Source organism: Pristiophorus japonicus, chromosome 2 (genome assembly GCF_044704955.1).
Source record: "Pristiophorus japonicus isolate sPriJap1 chromosome 2, sPriJap1.hap1, whole genome shotgun sequence".
In the NCBI taxonomy this organism is placed as follows: Eukaryota; Metazoa; Chordata; class Chondrichthyes; family Pristiophoridae; genus Pristiophorus; species Pristiophorus japonicus.
Window position 1 is genome coordinate 246,014,315 of NC_091978.1, and position 19,486 is coordinate 246,033,800.

A 19,486-nucleotide genomic window follows, 5' to 3' on the forward strand; every position below is an offset into this window, starting at 1 on the left:
CGGGGGAGTGGGTGTCGGGTCCAGTCCGGAGGCGGGGGGGGGTGGGGGAGAGCGGGTGTCGGGTCCGGTCCGGGGGCGAGAGGGGGAAGCGGGTGTCGGGTCCACTCCGGGGGCGAGGGGGGAGGAGCGGGTGTCGGGTCCGGTCCAGGGGCCGGATGGGGTGGGGGGGGGGGGGGGGGGAGGAGCGGGTGTCGGGTCCGGTCCGGAGGCGGGAGTCGAGTCGGGTCGGGAGGAAGCAGGAGCTGGCTGTGGGAGGAGCCTTATTCACCCTGCCCCAGTGAGGCCATTCGGCCAGGGCGAGGGGCTGTGTGCTTCGGCCCCTCCCACACAGTTTTGGGCGCCTGGAGCTACTGAACATGTGCGCCCACTGTAGCGCGCATGTGCAGAGGTCCCGGCACTGTTTTCGGCGCAGGGACCTGGCTCCGCCCCCTACAGCTCCTGCTGCGCTGTGCCGAGGGCCAGAGGACCTGCAGGGAGATGGAGAATCTGGAGGGTTTTTTTTGGCGCACTTTGTGGCGCGAAAAACGGGCGTCCAGGTCGGGACTGCGCCGTTCTAGGCGTGGCTCGAAACTTGGGCCCATTCTTTCTGCCTCTAACCTGTCCAATCCCATCAAAATTTTATATGTTTGTATTAGATCCCCTCTTATTCTTCTAAACTCCAGTGAGTACAAGCCCAGTCGATCCTGTCTCTCCTCATATGTCAGTCCTGCCATCCTGGGAATCAGTCTGGTGAACCATCGCTGCACTCCCTCAATAGCAAGAACGTCCTTCCTCAGATTAGGAGACGAAAACTGAACCCAATATTCAAAGTGTGGCCTCACCAAGGCCCTGTACGACTGCAATAAGACCTCCCTGCTCCTGTACTCAAATCGTTTAGCTATGAAGGCCAACATGCCATTTGCCTTCTTCATTGCCTGCTGTACCTGCTTGCCAACTTTCAATGACTGATGTACCATGACACCCCAGGTCTTGTTGCACCTCCCCTTTTCCTAATCTGTCACCATTCAGATAATATTCTGCCTTCCTGTTTTTGCCACCAAAGTGGATAACCTCACATTTATCCACATTATATGCATCTGCCATGCATTTGTCCACTCACCTAACCTGTCCAAGTCACCCTGCAGCCACTTAGCATCCTCCTCACAGCTCACACCGCGATCCAGCTTAGTGTCATCTGCAAACTTGGAGATATTACATTCAATTCCTTCATCTAAATCATTAATGTATAATGCAAATAGCTGGGGTCCCAGCACTGAACCCTAGATCCCACTAGTCACTGCCAGCCATTTTGCAAAGGACCCATTTATTCCAATTATCTACTTCCTGTCAGCCAACCAGTTTTCTATTCACGACAATACATTACCCCCAATACCATGTGCTTTAATTTTGCACACTAATCTCTTGTGTGGGACCTTGTCAAAAGCCTTTTGAAAGTCCAAATACACCACATCCACTGGTTTTCCCTTGTCCACTCTACTCGTTACATCCTCAAAAAATTCTAGAAGATTTGTCAAGCATTATTTCCCTTTCATAAATCCATGCTGACTTGGACCGATCCTGTCACTGCTTTCCAAATGGTCCAAATGGTTTAATAATTGATTCCAACATTTTCCCCACCACCAATGTCAGGCTAACCTATAATTCCCTGTTTTCTCTCTCCCTCCTTTTTTGAAAAGTGGGGTTACATTAGCTACCCTCCAGTCCATAGGAACTGATCCAGAGTCAATAGAATATTGAAAAATTATCACCAAAGCATTCACTATTTCTAGGGCCACTTCCTTAAGTACTCTGGGATGCAGCCTATCAGGCCCTGGGGATTTATTGGCCTTTAATCCCATCAATTTCCCTAACATAATTTCCTGACGAATAAGGATTCCCTTCAGTTCCTCCTTCGCGCTAGACCTTAGGACCCCTAGTATTTCCGGAAGGTTATTCGTGTCTTCCTTAGTGAAGACAGAACCAAAGTATTTGTTCAATTGGTCTGCCATTTCTTTGTTCCCCATGATAAATTCACCTGATTCTGACTGCAAGGGACCTATGTTTGTCTTCACTAATCTTTTTCTCTTCACATATCTATAGTTGCTGAAGTTTGTCCAAGGCTGAAAGAGCCTACAGCTAGCATGATTGAAAAAGAGGCTCTGGCGTGCGTTTACGGGGTAAAGAAAATGCACCAATACTTGTTTGGCCTCAAGTTTGAGCTTGAAACTGACCACGAGCCATTCATATTGCTGTTCTCTGAGAGCAAAAGGATTAACAGCAATGCCTCTGCGCGCATCCAAAGATGGGCACTCACGCTGTCGGCATACAACTATGCAATCTGCCACAGACCGGGCACAGAGAACTGCGCTGATGCTCTCAGTCGGCTATCATTGCCCGCCACCGGAGTGGAAATGGCACAGCCTGCAGACTTGCTCATGGTAATGGATGCATTTGAAAATGAAAAGTCACCCGTTATGGCCGCCAGATCAGGACCTCGACCATTTACTGTCCTTGGTTAAAAAAAACTATGTCCTCCATGGGAGCTGGTCCAGCGTCCCAGTGGAGATGCAGAAGGTGATTAAGCCGTTCCACAGGCGCAAAGATGAAATGTCCCTGCAGATGGATTGTCTGTTGTGGGTTAATCGCATGGTCTTACCCAAGAAAGGCAGAGATACGTTCATTTGTGAACTGCACAGCACCCACTCAGACATTGTAATGATGAAAGCCATAGCCAGATCCCATGTGTGGTGGCCCGGCATCGACTCAGATTTAGAGTCATGCGTGTGCCAGTGCAACACTTGCTCTCAGCTGAGCAATGCACCCAGAGAGGCACCGCTAAGTTTGTGGTCGTGGCCCTCCAAACCATGGTCAAGGATCCACGTGGACTATGCGGGCCCATTTCTAGGCAAAATGTTTTTGGTTGTCGTGGATGCTTATTCAAAATGGATTGAATGTGCAATAATGTCTGTAAGCATGTCCACAGCCATTGAAAGCCTACGAGCCATGTTTGCCACGCACGCTTTGCCTGATGTCCTAGTCAACGACAATGGGTCGTGTTTCACCAGTGCTGAATTCAAGGAATTTATGACATGCAATGGGATTAAGCACATCACATCTGCTCAGTTCAAGCCCGCATCCAATAGCCAGGCAGAACGGGCAGTTCAGACCATCAAGCAAAGCTTGAAACGCGTGTCGGAAGGCTCCCTACAGACCCAACTGTCCCAAGTGCTGCTCAGCTACCGCACCAGACCCCACTCGCTCACCGGGGTTCCCCCAGCTGAGCTGCTTATGAAAAGGGTGCTCAAAACAAGGGTCTCTCTTGTCCACCCTGATCTCCATGATTATGTGGAGGGCAGGCGGCATCAACAAAGTGTGTACCATGACCGCGCAAATTTGTCACGCGATATTGAGGTTAATGACCCTTTGTTTGTACTCAATTATGGACATGGTCCCAAATGGTTCGCTGGCACGGTCATAGCCAAAGAGGGGAGTAGGGTGTTTCAGATCAAATTGGCCAATGGACTAACGTGCAGAAAATATTTGGACCAAATCAACAGCTACCAACAACCTGAAGAAGACACCACCAACTTTGACCCTCCAACACACACACAAGTGGCAACTGACATCATGGTTGACCACAAAGCCAAACTCAACATCCCCAGCAGCCCGGCAAGGCTGGCTGCCCAGCAGCCCAGTGAAGAACTAACCAATTCACCCACACCCGCATTTGTACCGAGACGATTGACAAGGGAGCGAAAAGCCCCAGATCATATCATCTTGTAAATAAATGTACTATTAACTTTACAATGGAGTAATGTTATGTATTTAACCCCTTGCAACCTGTATCACTCTACCACCAGAGGGCCTACCTGTTGGAGTCCCAAGGGATCCCAGCATCCCTTGGGAGCACTGTATATAAGCAGGCCACCCATGAGGTACCTGCACTCTGGAGTCTTATTAAAGGAGCTAAGGTCACACTTGCTCATTGTTCACAGTACTCAGTTTCAACCTTTATTATGAACGTTTCATAATGCTTGTCCCCTTTCTTTGCTGGCCTCATTGTGGGAGGTTTCACCCACATTTTAACCCCGAATGAATACAGCAAAATCATGAGCAAACCAGCAAGCTAGATTACTCCCCAAAACTTTTAGTAACTTGTGGTGAAACTCTGAATAGCACAAGAGCAGCAATTTCTCGGCTTGTATTACTTTATAAATCATTTACAGAGAGAAGTTGATGGTATTTGCAACTTATGAATTGATTAAATTATTAACATTCAATATGGACATGTTTTATACATCAATAATTTATTTGTTTATTGAAAGTAGATGGTGGCACATGTGGCACAGTTTATTTGCTAATTGGTTATAGAATGTTGGAGTATATAATTAGCCTATAGATTAATTGATTTATTATGTTCATTATTTTAGGGAAAGCACTAGTGTGCGTGATATCAGTTAATTTGTCACAACAAGACTGTTGGATGTATGATTTAATTAGTGAATTTATTTATAGCTGTATTAGTAAATGGTGGTCAAACACAAGACATACAAAAAGAAAATAAATAATTAGATTTATATAGCGCCTTTCATGACCATCTTCATCTCAAAGCGCTTTACAGCCAATGAAGTACTTTTGGAGTGTACTCACTGTTGTAATGTAGGAAACGCAGCAGCCAATTTGCACACAAGCAAGCTCCCACAAACAGTAATGTGATAATGACCAGATAATCTGTTTTTGTTATGTTGATTGAGGGATAAACATTGGCCAGTATACCGATGATAACTCCCCTGCTCTTCTTCGAAATATACTACACAGCATCATGTCAGGTATGGTTGAGCTGAATATCTTATCAAGGGAATCATCATCATAGGCAGTCCCTCGGAATCAAGGAAGACTTGCTTCTACTCCTGAAATTAGTTATTTGGTGGCTGAACAGTCCAATACGAGAGCCACAGACTCTGTCACAGGTGGGACAGATAGTCGTTGAGGGAAGGGGTGGGTGGGACGGGTTTGCCACATGCTCTTTCCGCTGCCTGCACTTGATTTCTGTGGTCTTTGGCCAGGGACTTCCAGGTTTCAGTGGGGAAAGTGCTAGATAAGCATCAGGTAAGGTATAGAACCAAGAAAGCACCAGTCCAGTGAGTACTAAGTAGGTCATCAGGCTGGTGGAGTTAAGGAAGTGCCCAGCAAAGGTATGGTAAGGTGCTAGGCAAATATAAGGTATGATTTCAGGGCAGTAGCTATTGGGGGTTGGCCGAGCTTAAGTAAGGTAGACAATGCCAATTCCAAAAAGGGTCCACCAAGATCCCATGGTAAAAAGAATTATGCCAGGTAGGATGGAATGCTTTGAGATAACACAGCAGGATGATTAATATCAAATGGGGGCACCTGAGCACTGTAGCAGGCCTGCAAGTGATAAGTAGGCGACATAGATTTGCAAGGTATGGTAGCAGACTGATAAACATTCAATAGGAATTGGCACCTCAAGATAAAGTGCTAGTGTCAAGAAGGCATGGCAGGGACTCGCCACATCCTAACTAAAATTGCAGTAAAAGAGTGAGGGCTCAAATAGACTGCTGTACCTCACTCAGTATGTGTATGTGAAATTCTTAACCAGCCAGACCACTTCACCCAAAATACCCTGAGGAAGAGTAGTGTTTTTCTCAGCTTTTTAGACACAGTTTAAGTGCCAAAGATAAGCAAGAAAAAGTTGTGATTGCAATTGCGAACTAGAGCTGTAATTTAATGTCCCAATTAAATGGAATATTTTAAATGCTCCTTACTCAACAAACGTTAAATCAATAATGGAATAGAAAAAATAACATTGGATTTTTACAAGTCAAAAATTATTTTCTGTCACATTTATATCTTTTTTTAAAAACATTTTGAAACAGAATAATTTTAAAGTGTAATAGGTTACTTATTCTGATATTAAATCATTTATTTGTACTCACTCACAAAACTTCATAGATTTCTGTATTGATTATAGCCAGCTTCAGAAAGTAGATCATCCGTTTTTTTTCATTCTGTTCTAGAGACAAGCTGATACTCGATGGCTGAATAGACCATTTGCTGCCACCAATTGGTGGTGAACCTGTACTAACCCTGGGGGTGCAGATTGATGCTATAGATTACTAAGTTTGTTTAGTTATCTAGTTTTGACAAGAAAAATCTCTGACATAATTCAAATGTTTCCTTTCATATAAAAGTATGTGGATATTTTCTATCTATTCTTGGCTCTCCCCATGTCACTTCTTTGGGCCAGGTTAGTCAGTAGAATTTCACCATTTCTGTTGGATTATGGGTCAGTTTTGCAAGGGGGATAACAGTAGAGAAGTCCTGCTACAACTGTACAGGGTATTGGTGAGGCCACACCTGGAGTACTGCGTACAGTGTTGGTCTCCGTATTTAAGGAAGGGTATACTTGCATTGGAGGCTGTTCTGAGAAGGTTCACTAGGTTGATTCCAGAGATGAGGGGCTTGACTTATGAGGATAGGTTGAGTAGGTTGGGTCCTGTCTGGCGTAAAAATAAAAAAGGGAAGGTGGCTCAACCGTGGCTATCAAGGGAAATCAGGGATAGTATTAAAGCCAAGGAAGTGGCATACAAATTGGCCAGAAATAGCAGCGAACCCGGGGACTGGGAGAAATTTAGAACTCAGCAGAGGAGGACAAAGGGTTTGATTAGGGCAGGGAAAATGGAGTACGAGAAGAAGCTTGCAGGGAACATTAAGACGGATTGCAAAGGTTTCTATAGATATGTAAAGAGAAAAAGGTTAGTAAAGACAAATGTAGGTCCCCTGCAGTCAGAATCAGGGCAAGTCATAACGGGGAACAAAGAAATGGCGGACCAATTGAACAAGTACTTTGGTTCGGTATGCACTAAGGAGGACACAAACAATCTTCCGGATATAAAAGGGGTCGGAGGGTCTAGTAAGGAGGAGGAACTGAGGGAAATCCTTATTAGTCGGGAAATTGTGTTGGGGAAATTGATGGGATTGAAGGCCGATAAATCCCCAGGGCCTGATGGACTGCATCCCAGAGTACTTAAGGGGGTGGCCTTGAAAATAGTGGATGCATTGACAATCATTTTCCAACATTCCATTGACTCTGGATCAGTTCCTATGGAGTGGAGGGTAGCCAATGTAACCCCACTTTTTAAAAAAGGAGGGAGAGAGATAACAGGGAATTATAGACCGGTCAGCCTGACATCGGTAGTGGGTAAAATGATGGAATCAATTATTAAGGATGTCATAGCAGCGCATTTGGAAAGAGGTGACATGATAGGTCCAAGTCAGCATGGATTTGTGAAAGGGAAATCATGCTTGACAAATCTTCTGGAATTTTTTGAGGATGTTTCCAGTAGAGTGGACAAGGGAGAACCAGTTGATGTGGTATATTTGGACTTTCAGAAGGCTTTCGACAAGGTCCCACACAAGAGATTAATGTGCAAAGTTAAAGCACATGGGATTGGGGGTAGTGTGCTGACATGGATTGAGAACTGGTTGTCAGACAGGAAGCAAAGAGTAGGAGTAAATGGGGACTTTTCAGAATGGCAGGCAGTGACTAGTGGGGTACCGCAATGTTCTGTGCTGGGGCCTCAGCTGTTTACACTGTACATTAATGATTTAGATGAGGGGATTAAATGTAGTATCTCCAAATTTGCGGATGACACTAAGTTGGGTGGCAGTGTGAGCTGTGAGGAGGATGCTATGAGGCTGCAGAGCGACTTGGATAGGTTAGGTGAGTGGGCAAATGCATGGCAGATGAAGTATAATGTGGATAAATGTGAGGTTATCCACTTTGGTGGTAAAAACAGAGAGACAGACTATTATCTGAATGGTGACAGATTAGGAAAAGGGGAGGTGCAAAGAGACCTGGGTGTCATGGTACATCAGTCATTGAAGGTTGGCATGCAGGTACAGCAGGCGGTTAAGAAAGTAAATGGCATGTTGGCCTTCATAGCGAGGGGATTTGAGTACAGGGGCAGGGAGGTGTTGCTACAGTTGTACAGGGCCTTGGTGAGGCCACACCTGGAGTATTGTGTACAGTTTTGGTCTCCTAACCTGAGGAAGGACACTCTTGCTATTGAGGGATTGCAGCGAGGGTTTACCAGACTGATTCCCGGGATGGCGGGACTGACCAATCAAGAAAGACTGGATCAACTGGGATTGTATTCACTGGAGTTCAGAAGAATGAGAGGGGACCTCATAGAAACGTTTAGAATTCTGATGGGGTTAGACAGGTTAGATGCAGGAAGAGTGTTCCCAATGTTGGGGAAGTCCAGAACCAGGGGACACAGTGTAAGGATAAGGGGTAAGCCATTTAGCACCGAGATGAGGAGGAACTTCTTCACCCAGAGAGTGGTGAACCTGTGAAATTCTCTACCACAGAAATTTGTTGAGGCCAATTCACTAAATATATTCAAAAAGGAGTTAGATGAAGTCCTTACTACTCGGGGGATCAAGGGGTATGGCGAGAAAGCAGGAATGGGGTACTGAAGTTGCATATTCAGCCATGAACTCATTGAATGGCGGTGCAGGCTAGAAGGGCCGAATGGCCTACTCCTGCACCTATTTTCTATATTTCTATACACATTGGAGTTCAGAAGAATGAGAGACAATCTTATCAAGACATATAAGGTAATGAGGGGACTCGACAAGGTGGATGCAGAGAGGATATTTCCACTCATGGAGGAAACTAAAACTAGGGAACATAGTCTCAGAATAAGGGGTCGCCCATTTGAAACTGAGATGAGGAGGAATTTCTTCTTTCAGAAGGTTGTAAATCTATGGAATTCTCTGCCCCAGAGAACTGTGGAGGCTGGGTCATTGAATATATTTAAGGTGGAGATAGACAGATTTTTAGCGATAAGGAAGTAAAGGGTTATGGGGAGAGGGCAGGGAAGTGGAGCTGAGTCCATGATCCGATCAGCCATGATCTTATTGAATGGCCGAGCAGGCTCGAGGGGACAAATGGCCTACTCCTGCTCCTATTTCTTATGTTCTTATGTTTTCAGCTGACAAGAACTCGATAAGAGGTTGCATTTACAACTGGGTAAAACTGGTAAAGCCAATTTTTGCCTCACCCTGAAATGAAATGTTGTTCAATTGGAATACCCTCTCCTTGACATCCCTACTGAATTTATAACATTCAGCAATGAAAATGATGGATTGAAGTACTTGTATTAGTTATTCCTGTGATTGTTTCCTCTGGACTGTGAAACAGGCATCCTTTCCTCTCTAGTACTATTCTGTCCCAAAATATGAATATTTCTGTTAACCTTTTGCAAACTGACCTTTTCTTTATTTCAGATTGCAGTCCACTTTAATGATTAATCATTCATCCTAATTTGTTGCAGTCTCGCATCTGGGTGTACTAAAGCCTGAATTTTAAGACTGCAGTAAACAAGTTAAAAAGGAAGGAATTTTTAACCCAACAGTGCAATTGTGTTATAAAAAAAAGAAAGACTTGTATTTATATAGTGCCTTTCACAACCACCGGACGTCTCAAAGCGCTTTACAGCTAATGAAGTACTTTTGGAGTATAGTCACTGTTGAAATGTGGGAAACGCGGCAGCCAATTTGTGCACAAGCAAGTTCCCACAAACAGCAATGTGATAATGACCAGATAATCTATTTTCTGATGTGTTGATTTGAGGGATAAATATTGGCCAGGACACCAGGAATAACTCCCCTGCTCTTCTTCGAAATAGTGCCATGGGATCTTTTACATCCAGTTGAGAGAGCAGACGGGACCACGGTTTAACGTCTCATCCGAAAGACAGCACCTCTGACAGTGCAGCACTCCCTCAGCACTGCACTGGCGTGCCAGCCTAGATTTTTTGTGCTCAAGTCCCTGGAGTGGGACTTAAAACAATTCCATCTATGCTAAGAAGTATGCTAAACATCTGACACTTTTACAACAAGACCCTATGAGGTGCAGCTAATGTAATGGACTCAATTTTCCTTATGCAACAATGCTTGAGCAGTGATGTGGCAACTGTACTGTTACCACAAGACTGTTTACCCTGCTCTCTATTAGACCAACAGGGATCACATCGATACAACAGCACCAACAGGCCAATCTATAACCTTCCCCAAATTAAAATTAAAATAAAAGGCACCTACCTCCACTGCTTCCATTCCAGGTACAGAGGGTAGATGGTCTTCAGATAATAGATGCTCAGTGGACAGTTAACATTCTTGTTATTTAAATCTCCCTATGTGCTAATTTTAGTGCATTGGTTAACATGTTCACATTAACTGTCTGTCTGCACTATTTAACAAGTTAATTAAACTACTTTAAATGGGTAAATGATTAAAATACCAGAAACAGGAAGCTAATCACAATATGTAAACCACTGCGCTAAAAATAGCGCATAGAGGGAGATAAAGCCCACTGAGTAAATTTACAGTGTGATACCTACTGAGGCGCAGTGCATACAGAGAGGCCCATTCGACTGCATTGTGTATGAGCAGCATCATTGTTTTCCTTAAAATACATAGAGAGCTGAATCCTAAATATCCAAAGTAGGATAAATTGACAGTAAACTCAAAATGAACAAATCAAAGTAATTTCAAATTGAAAACCAACTTGCCTAGTCTCATATGAAAAGAACAAACAGAGAACAATGGAACTTCATGCCACTGCACTACTTGTGGACATTTCAGTTGCACCTATAAAAGTCTAAATTTGATTACCAAAGATGTTACATAGAACTATATATAAATTAAAAGAAATAAACAGGCCACTTAGGTCAAACTAGTCTGTGTTGATATAAAAACAGAGAATGCTGGAAATCTCAGCGGGTCAGGCAGCATCTGTGGAGAGAAAAACAAAGTTAATGTTTCGAGTTGACGACCCTTTGTCAGAACTGCCGAATGTTCGAAAAGACTACATTCTTAAGTACTGAAAGGGGAGGGGAAGAAAGAACAAAAGGGAAGGTCTGTGATAGGGTGGGAGGCAGGAGAGATTAGAGAGACAAAAGGGATGATGGGCCGAATTTAAATGGTAATGGCAGGTTAGAGAAAGGTTAATCTGGATAGGGTGTGAATGGTGGACTAATGACCAGCTTGTATATGGGTCTTACACTAAACATCCGTAAGACAAAGGTCCTCCACCAAACTGACCCCACCACACAGCACTGTCCCCCAGTCATCAACCCTTGTACATGGCCTTCTTTGACCTCACAAAGGCCTTTGACACTGTCAACCATAGGGACTAGGGAGCATCCTCTGTTTTGGATGCCCCCAAAAGTTTGTCACCAGCTTCCGCCTGCTCCACGATGACATGCAAGCCATGATCCTGACCAACGGATCCACCACAGACCCAATCCACATCCGGACCGGGGTCAAGCAGGGCTGCATCATACACCAACGCTCTTCTCGATCGTCCTTGCTGCAATGCTACATCTCACTCTCAACAAGCTCCCCGCTGGAGTGGAACTAAACTATAGAACCAATGGGAACCTGTTCAACCTTCGCTGCCTCCAGGCTAGATCCAAGGTCGTCCCATTCTCTGTCATTAAACTACAGTACGCAGATGACGCTTGCGTCTGCACGCACTCAGAGGCCGAACTCCAAGCCATTGTCAACACCTTCACCAAGGCGTCTGAAAGCATGGGCCTTACACTAAACATCCGTAAGACAAAGGTCCTCCACCAACCTGACCCCGCCACACAGCACTGCCTCCTGGTCATCAAAATCCACGGCGCAGTCTTGGACAACATGGACCATTTTCCATATCTCTGGATCCTACTATCAGCAAGGGTAGACATCGATGGCGAGATCTAACACCGCCTCCAGCGCAGCCTTCGGTTACCTGAGGAAGAGAGTGTTTGAAGACTAGGACCTCAAACCTGGCACCAAGCTTATGGTCTACAGGGCAGTAGTGATGCCTGCCCTCCTATATGGCTCAGAGATGTGGACTATATACAGTAGACATCTCAAAGTGCTGGAGAAGTAACACCAACGCAGCCTCCGCAAGATCCTGCAAATCCACTGGGAGAATAGACGCAACAATGTCAGTGCTCTCGCTCAGGCCAACATCCCCAGCATCAAAGCACTGACCACACTCGACCAGCTCTGTTGGGTGTGCCACATCGTTCGCATGCCCGACATAAGACTCCTAAAGCAAGTGCTCTACTCAGAACTTCTACACTGCAAGCGAGCCCCAAGTGGGCAGAGGAAAAGTTTCGAGGACACCCTCAAAGCCTCCTTGATAAAGTGCAACATCCCCACCGGCACGTGGGAATCCCTGACCCAAGACCACCCAAAGTGGAGGAAGAGCATCCAGGAGGGTGCTGAGCGCCTCGAGTCTCGTCGCTAAGAACATGCAGAAATTAAGCGCAGACAGTGGAAGGAGCGTGCGTCAACCCAGGCTCCCCACTCACCCTTTCCTTCAACCACTTTCTGCCCCACCTGTGACAGAGACTGTAATTCCCGCATTGAACTGCATAGCCACCGGGGAACTCATTTTTAGAGTGGAAGCAAGTCTTCCTCGATTTCGAGGGACTGCCTATGATGAATGACCAACTGCCATTAGAGACAAAGAGAAAAAAAGAAAAACATGAGATTTGGGGGGGGGTGAGGGGTGGGGAGGCGGGGAGGGGGGGGGGGAGCGGGAAAAGGGAGTCAAAGATGGCCAGAGGTTATGCTCTGAAATTGTTGAACTCGATGTTGTGTCCAGACCTGTAGAGATTTCCAGTATTCTCTGTTTTTATTTCAGATTCCAGCATCCACAGTATTTTGCTTTTGTGTATTCTGTGTTGGTGTTTATCTTTCATTCGAGCAGCAGTTCTAATCCCAAGTGCCCGCCCTGTTCCCATATTTCTGTATCTCCCTTTCCTTCATCCATCTATTTAACTTATTCTTAAAAGTTGACATGGTCTATGCTTCAATCATTAACTCTAGTAGTGTATTCCATAGCCTCAAAGTTTCTCTTGTTCTCTGTCCTAAATCCCTTACATTTAATCTTCTATCTGTCTGCTTGTTCCATTCCCTTCAATCACTGCAAACAGTCAGTTTCTATCTACTCTATCCATCCCTTCATAATTTTAAACACCTTTATCAAATCAGCCCATGACCTCCTCTGTTCTAAGAAAAAGAGTCCCAATTTTGCAAGTCTTTCTGTGTGCTTGTGTTTCCTCATACCAGGTAGCATTGTAGTGAATCCGCACTCTACTTTCTGCATTCCCTCAACATCCTATCTATAGTGTGCAGCCCAAAACTGCACACTGAACTCCAAGCATGGTCTTACTAAGGTTTCGTATAGATCTGAGTTTTATACTTCATACTTTTGCCAGAAAACTGAGTATTTCATTGGATTTTTTCTGGCCTTATCCATGTAAGGTACTGCTTTTAATGTCATGTGAACCTAAAAACCAATCCCTCTGCTCTTCAACATCACCATACCTTCTCCATTCTAATATAATTATTAGATAAATATAATTCATCTGCCACCTTTTTGCCCAATCCACCACCTTATTAATGTTGCCTTCAGTTGCTTTTAGTCCTTAGAATGATTTATTTTACCTTCTATTTCAGTATTGTCTGCAAATTTGGATGCCATCCCTCTATCTCTATAATTAAATCATTGATGATAATAGTACTGGGGTCTGGGAGTACTCAGGGTGGTTCTAGGATCAGAAAACACTAAGAATGTGGTCTAAGAGATTGTGAGTACTGAAGAGGTGATTCCCAAAATCTGCAAGTGGAGGGAGTGGAACCCTAGAGTCCAGCAAGACTGGTCAGAGGGAGGGAGATTGGAGCAGTAGGAGACTAGAGTCTAGCAGCATTAGAGTTTACGATAGAAGGATATGATCCTTACGCCTGAATGATCAAGTCCAAGGTGTCTCTGATATTAGGCCTCAGACCTTATTTGCATTGAGCCAATGAGCTGCACAAAGCTGCCAGCGAGCTGTAACAGAGGTTCAGGCTGTGCTGGCATCCTAGCAGCCCTCGGGAAAGTGGGAAGGGTGGACAATCGGGCAACAGTCTGCATCCCAGAGTACTTAAGGAAGTGGCCCTAGAAATAGTGGATGCATTGGTGATCATTTTTCAACAGTCTATCGAATCTGGATCAGTTCCTATGGACTGGAGGGTAGCTAATGTAACACCACTTTTTAAAAAAGGGAGAGCGAAAACGGGTAATTATAGAAACATAGAAAATAGGTGCAGGAGTAGACCATTCGGCCCTTCGAGTCTGCACCACCATGCAATAAGATCATGGCTGATCATTCACCTCAGTATCCCTCTCCTGCTTTCTCTCCATACCCCTTGATCCCTTTAGCAGTAAGGGCCAAATCTAACACCCTCTTGAATATATCTAATTAACTGGCATCAACAACTCTCTGCGGTAGGGAGTTCCACAGGTTAACAACTCTCTGAGTGAAGAAGTTTCTCCTCATCTCAGTCCTAAATGGCCTACCCCTTATCCTTAGACTATGTCCCCTGGTTCTAGACTTCCCCAACATTAGGAACATTTTTCCTGCATCTAACCTGTCCAGTCCCGTCAGAATTTTATCTGACGGGATCCCCTCTCATCCTTCTAAACTCCAGTGAATACAGGTCCAGTTGATCCAGTCTCTCCTCATATGTCAGTCCTGCCATCCCGGGAATCAATCTGGTGAACCTTCACTGCACTCCCTCAATAGCAAGAACATCCTTCCTCAGATAAGGAGACCAAAACTCAACACACTATTCCAGGTGAGGCCTCACCAAGGCCCTGTACAACTGCAGTAAGACCTCCCTGCTCCTATACTCAAATCCCCTAGCTATGAAGGCCAACATACCATTTGCCCTCTTCACCGCCTGCTGTACCTGCATGCCAACTTTCAATGACTGATGTACCATGACACCCCAGGTCTCGTTGCACCTCCCCTTTTCCTAATCTGCCGCCATTCAGATAATATTCTGCCTTCGTGTTTTTGCTATCAAAGTGGATAACCTCACATTTATCCACATTATAAAGCATCTGCCAAGCACTTGTCCACTCACCTAACCTGTCACATCACCCTGCAGCCTTTTAGCATCCTCCTCACAGCTCGCACTGCCTCCCAGCTTAGTGTCATCTGCAAACTTGGAGAAATTGCACAATTCCCTCATCCACATCATTAATGTATATTGTAAATAGCTGGGGTCCCAGCACTGAGCCCTGCGGCACCCCACTAGTCACTGCCTGCCATTCTGAAAAGGATCCGTTTATCCCGACTCTCTGCTTCCTGTCTGCCAACCAGTTCTCTATCCACATCAGTACATTACCTCCAATACCATGTGCTTTAATTTTGCACATCAATCTCTTGTGTGGGAACTTGTAAAAAGCCTTTTGAAAGTCCAAATACACCACATCCACTGGTTCTCCCTTGTCCACTCTACCAGTTACATCCTCAAAATATTCTAGAAGATTTGTCAAGCATGATTTCCCTTTTATAAATCCATGCTGATTTGGACCAATCCCGTCACTGCTTTCCAAATGTACTGCTATTTCATCTTTAATAATTGATTCCAACATTTTCCCCACTACTGATGTCAGGCTAACCGATGCATAATTACCCGTTTTCTCTCTCCCTCCTTTCTTAAAAAGTGATTAGCCACCCTCCAGTGCATCGGAACCAATCCAGAGTCGAGAGATTGTTGAAAAATGACCACCAATGCATCCACTATTTCTAGGGCTACTTCCTTAAGTACTCTGGGGTGCAGACTATCAGGCCCCAGGGATTTATCGGCCTTCAATCCCATCAATTTCCCTAATATAATTTCTCGCCTAATAAGGATTTCCTTCAATTCCTCCTTCTCACTAGACCCTTGGTCCCTTAGTATTTCCGGAAGGTTATTCGTGTCTTCCTTTGTGAAGACAGAACCAAAGTATTTGTTTAACTGGTCCACCATTTCTTTGTTCCCCATTATAAATTCACCTGAATCTGACTGCAAGGGACCTACGTTTGTTTTCACTAATCTTTTTCTCTTCACATATCTATAGAAGCTTTTGCAGTCAGTTTTTATGTTGCCAGCATGCTTTCTCTCATACTCTATTTTACCCCTCCTAATTAAACTCTTTGTCCTCCTCTGCTGTATTATAAAATTCTCCCAGTCCTCAGGTTTGCTGCTTTTTCTGGCCAATTTATATGCCTCTTCCTTGGATTTAACACTATCCTTAATTTCCCTTGTTAGCCACGGTTGAGCCACCTTCCCCGTTTTATTTTTACTCCAGACAGAGATGTACAATTGTTGAAGTTCATCCATGTCATCTTTAAATGTTTTCCATTGCCTATCCACCGTCAACCCTTTAAGTATCACTCGCCAGTCTATTCTAGCCAATTCACGTCTCATACCATCGAAGTTACCTTTCCTTAAGTTCAGGACCCTAGTCTTTGAATTAACTGTGTCACTCTCCATCTTAATAAAGAATTCTACCACATTATCGTCACTCTTCCCCAAGGGGCCCCGCACAACAAGATTGTTAATTAATCCTTTCTCATTACACATCACCCAGGCTAGGATGTCCAGCCCTCTAGTTGGTTCCTCGACATATTGGTCTCGAAAACCATCCCCAGTACACTCCAGGAAATCCTCCTCCACCGCATTGCTACCAGTTTGGTTAGCCCAATCAATATGTAGATTAAAGTCGCCCATGATAACTGCTGCACCTTTATTGCATGCATCCCTAATTTCTTGTTTGATGCTGTCCCCAAACTCACAACTACCGTTTGGTGGTCTGTACACATTTTCTGCCCTTTGGTATTCCGTAGCTCCACCCATTCCGATTCCACATCATCCAAGCTACTGTCCTTCCTTACTATTGCATTAATTTCCTCTTTAACCAGCAACGCCACCCCACCTTCTTTTCCTTTCTGTCTGTCCTTCCTGAATGTTGAATACCCCTGGATGTTGAGTTCACAGCCTTGGTCACCCTGGAGCCATGTCTCTGTGATGCCAATTACATCATCTCCGTTAATTGCTTTCTGCGCAGTTGTAGACAGGTTGGCCTGACATCAGTAGTGGGGAAAATGTTGGAATCAATTATTAAAGATGAAATAGCAGCGCATTTGGAAAACAGTGACAGGATCGGTTCAAGTCAGCATGGATTTATGAAAGTGAAATCATGCTTGACAAATCTTCTGGAATTTTTTGAGGATGTAACTCATAGAGTGGACAAGGGAGAACCAGTGGATGTGGTGTATTTGGACTTTCAAAAGGCTTTTGACAAGATTCCACACAAGAGATTGGTGTGCAAAATTAAAGCACATGGCATTGGGGGTAATGTACTGATGTGGATAAAGAACTGGTTGGCAGATAGGAAGCAGAGAGTGGGAATAAACGGGTCCTTTTTAGAATGGCAGGCAGTGACTAATGGGGTGCCGCAGGGCCCAGTGCTGGGATCCCAGCTATTTACAATATACATCAATGATTTAGATGAAGAAATTGATTGTAATATCTCCATGTTTGCAGATGACACTAATCTGGGTGGCGGTGCGAACTATGAGGAGGACGCTAAGAGGCTGCAGAGTGACTTGGACAGGTTAGGTGAGTGGGTAAATGCATGACAGATGCAGTATAATGTGGATAAATGTGAGGTTATCCACTTTGGTGGCAAAAACACGAAGGCAGAATATTATCTGAATGGTGGCAGACTAGGAAAAGGGTAGGTGCAACGAGACCTGGGTGTCATGGTACTTCAGTCATTGAAAGCTGGCATGCAGGTACAGCAGGCGGTGAAGAAGGAAAATGGTATGTTGGCCTTCATAGCTAGGGGATTTGAGTATAGGAGCAGGGAGGTCTTACTACAGAGCCTTGGTGAGGCCTCACCTGGAATATTGTGTTGAGTTTTAGTCTCCTAATCTGAGGAAGGACGTTCTTGCTATTGAGGGAGTGCAACAAAGGTTCACTAGACTGATTCCCGGGAGGGCAAGACGGACATATGATGAGAGACTGGATCGACTGGGCCTGTATTCACTGGAGTTTCGAAGAATGAGAGGGGATCTCATAGAAACATATAAAATTCTGGCGGGACTGGACAGGTTAGATGCAGAAAGAATGTTCCCGATGTTGGGGACGTCCAAAACCAGGGGACACAGTCTAAGGATAAGGGGTAAGCCATTTAGGACTGAGATGACGAGAAACTTCTTCACTCAGTGTTGTTAACCTGTGGAATTCTCTACCGCAGAGAGTTGTTGATGCCAGCTCATTGGATATATTCAAGAGGGAGCTAGATATGGCTCTTCCAGCTAAAGGGATCAAGGGGTATGGAGAGAAAGCAGGAAAGGGGTACTGAGGTGAATGATCAGCCATGATCTTATTGAATGGTGGTGCAGGCTCGAAGGGCCAAATGGCCTATTCCTGCACCTATTTTCTATGTTTCTCAGGTTGGATGTTGGACGGGGGTCGACAGGTGACCAGGGGGGCACAATTGGTGGCTGGGGGAGATAGTGCTATCTAGCTGGTGCGGGGGGGGGGGGGAAGGCGGGGGGTGGTCAAGCGATAGCCAGGGGAAGCAATCAGCGGGCAGCACCACATTCAGGTTTGGTATAGGGGCCTTCCTGCTAATCAAAGCGCAAGTATTTAAGAGAGGCTTTGGCCCAAATAATGGGAAAAGCCTATCTAGACAAGTCAATATTTTCTCATGAGAAAAGCATATATCAACATTTGCCTGTCACATTTGAACTGCAATCCTCTGCCCATTAGATGGTGTTGTGATTCAAGTTGTTCAGGGCCACCAACCATTTTGTTTTTCATTCAATTTTCCTGGCCTGTCTCACCAATAGCAGCCCTCAGGTAAATTCTGAGTTTTTAATGAGGGGTGTTGAAAGGGGCAATGTGGGGGAACTGCAAGGACTGTAGAGTCGGAGGAGCATTACTGCTTCTACTTGCTTTTAAATAAAAATAAACAAATTTACTTTTAGTTGGTGGGCGCCAGGCCTAACAGCTGCCCCGGTGATAGGTAACACATTTTGTAGAGGGTTCCTTCATCAGGCATTAGGACTCTTATTAATACATTCAAGGAGCCTGTTTTAAGTGGCTGACTGTGGTGCCGAAAAAACAGGCCTATCGAATGTGTGGGCCCAATGCCTGTGTAGATTGGGTACAGGCTATTCCACTGTTAAATTGGTATGTGTGGCTCGCATTTTATGCCCAAATAAAAGCTGCAATGCACACCAATTTCTACCCCAATATTCTAACTGCAGCCTAACCACTGATAAGTTTAGCATTACCTCTTTATTTTTTGTACTCTCTACCCCTATTTAAAAAACTTAAGGTCACATATCCTTAATTACAGTTTTATAAACTTGCCTTCCACCTTTAAAGATGTGTGAATCTGAACAACTCGCTGCTCCTTTATTCCTTTTAAAGCCTTAGGGGTAAAATTGCGTACCCAGCTCCCCTGCCGCCCCCTCCCCCCCACAGTTACAGCTGCGAGGCGGGACTTCCTGCACCAGGTGCAGAAGTCCCGCCCCGTCAGCTAAATTGGGCCTACCACCCCCGAGAGGAAGTGGAGCGCAAATTCGTG

General features: G+C 44.9%; 1 protein-coding gene across 2 annotated transcripts in view; it reads right to left on the bottom strand.

The window, feature by feature from the left end:
• Positions 1–19,486, bottom strand: part of LOC139245222 (synaptopodin-2-like) — a 230,938-nt gene that overhangs the window by 36,579 nt on the left and 174,873 nt on the right. Inside the window, exon 5 of one of the 2 annotated variants that reach the window (XM_070871138.1) lies at positions 6,071–6,087. The exons of the other annotated variant lie outside the window; for it this stretch is intronic. Within the exon in view, the coding sequence (XP_070727239.1) occupies positions 6,082–6,087 (6 nt within the window). The 3' untranslated portion in view covers positions 6,071–6,081. Of the gene's footprint in view, positions 1–6,070; positions 6,088–19,486 lie in introns of those variants that run through there. 2 annotated transcript variants of the gene reach the window in all.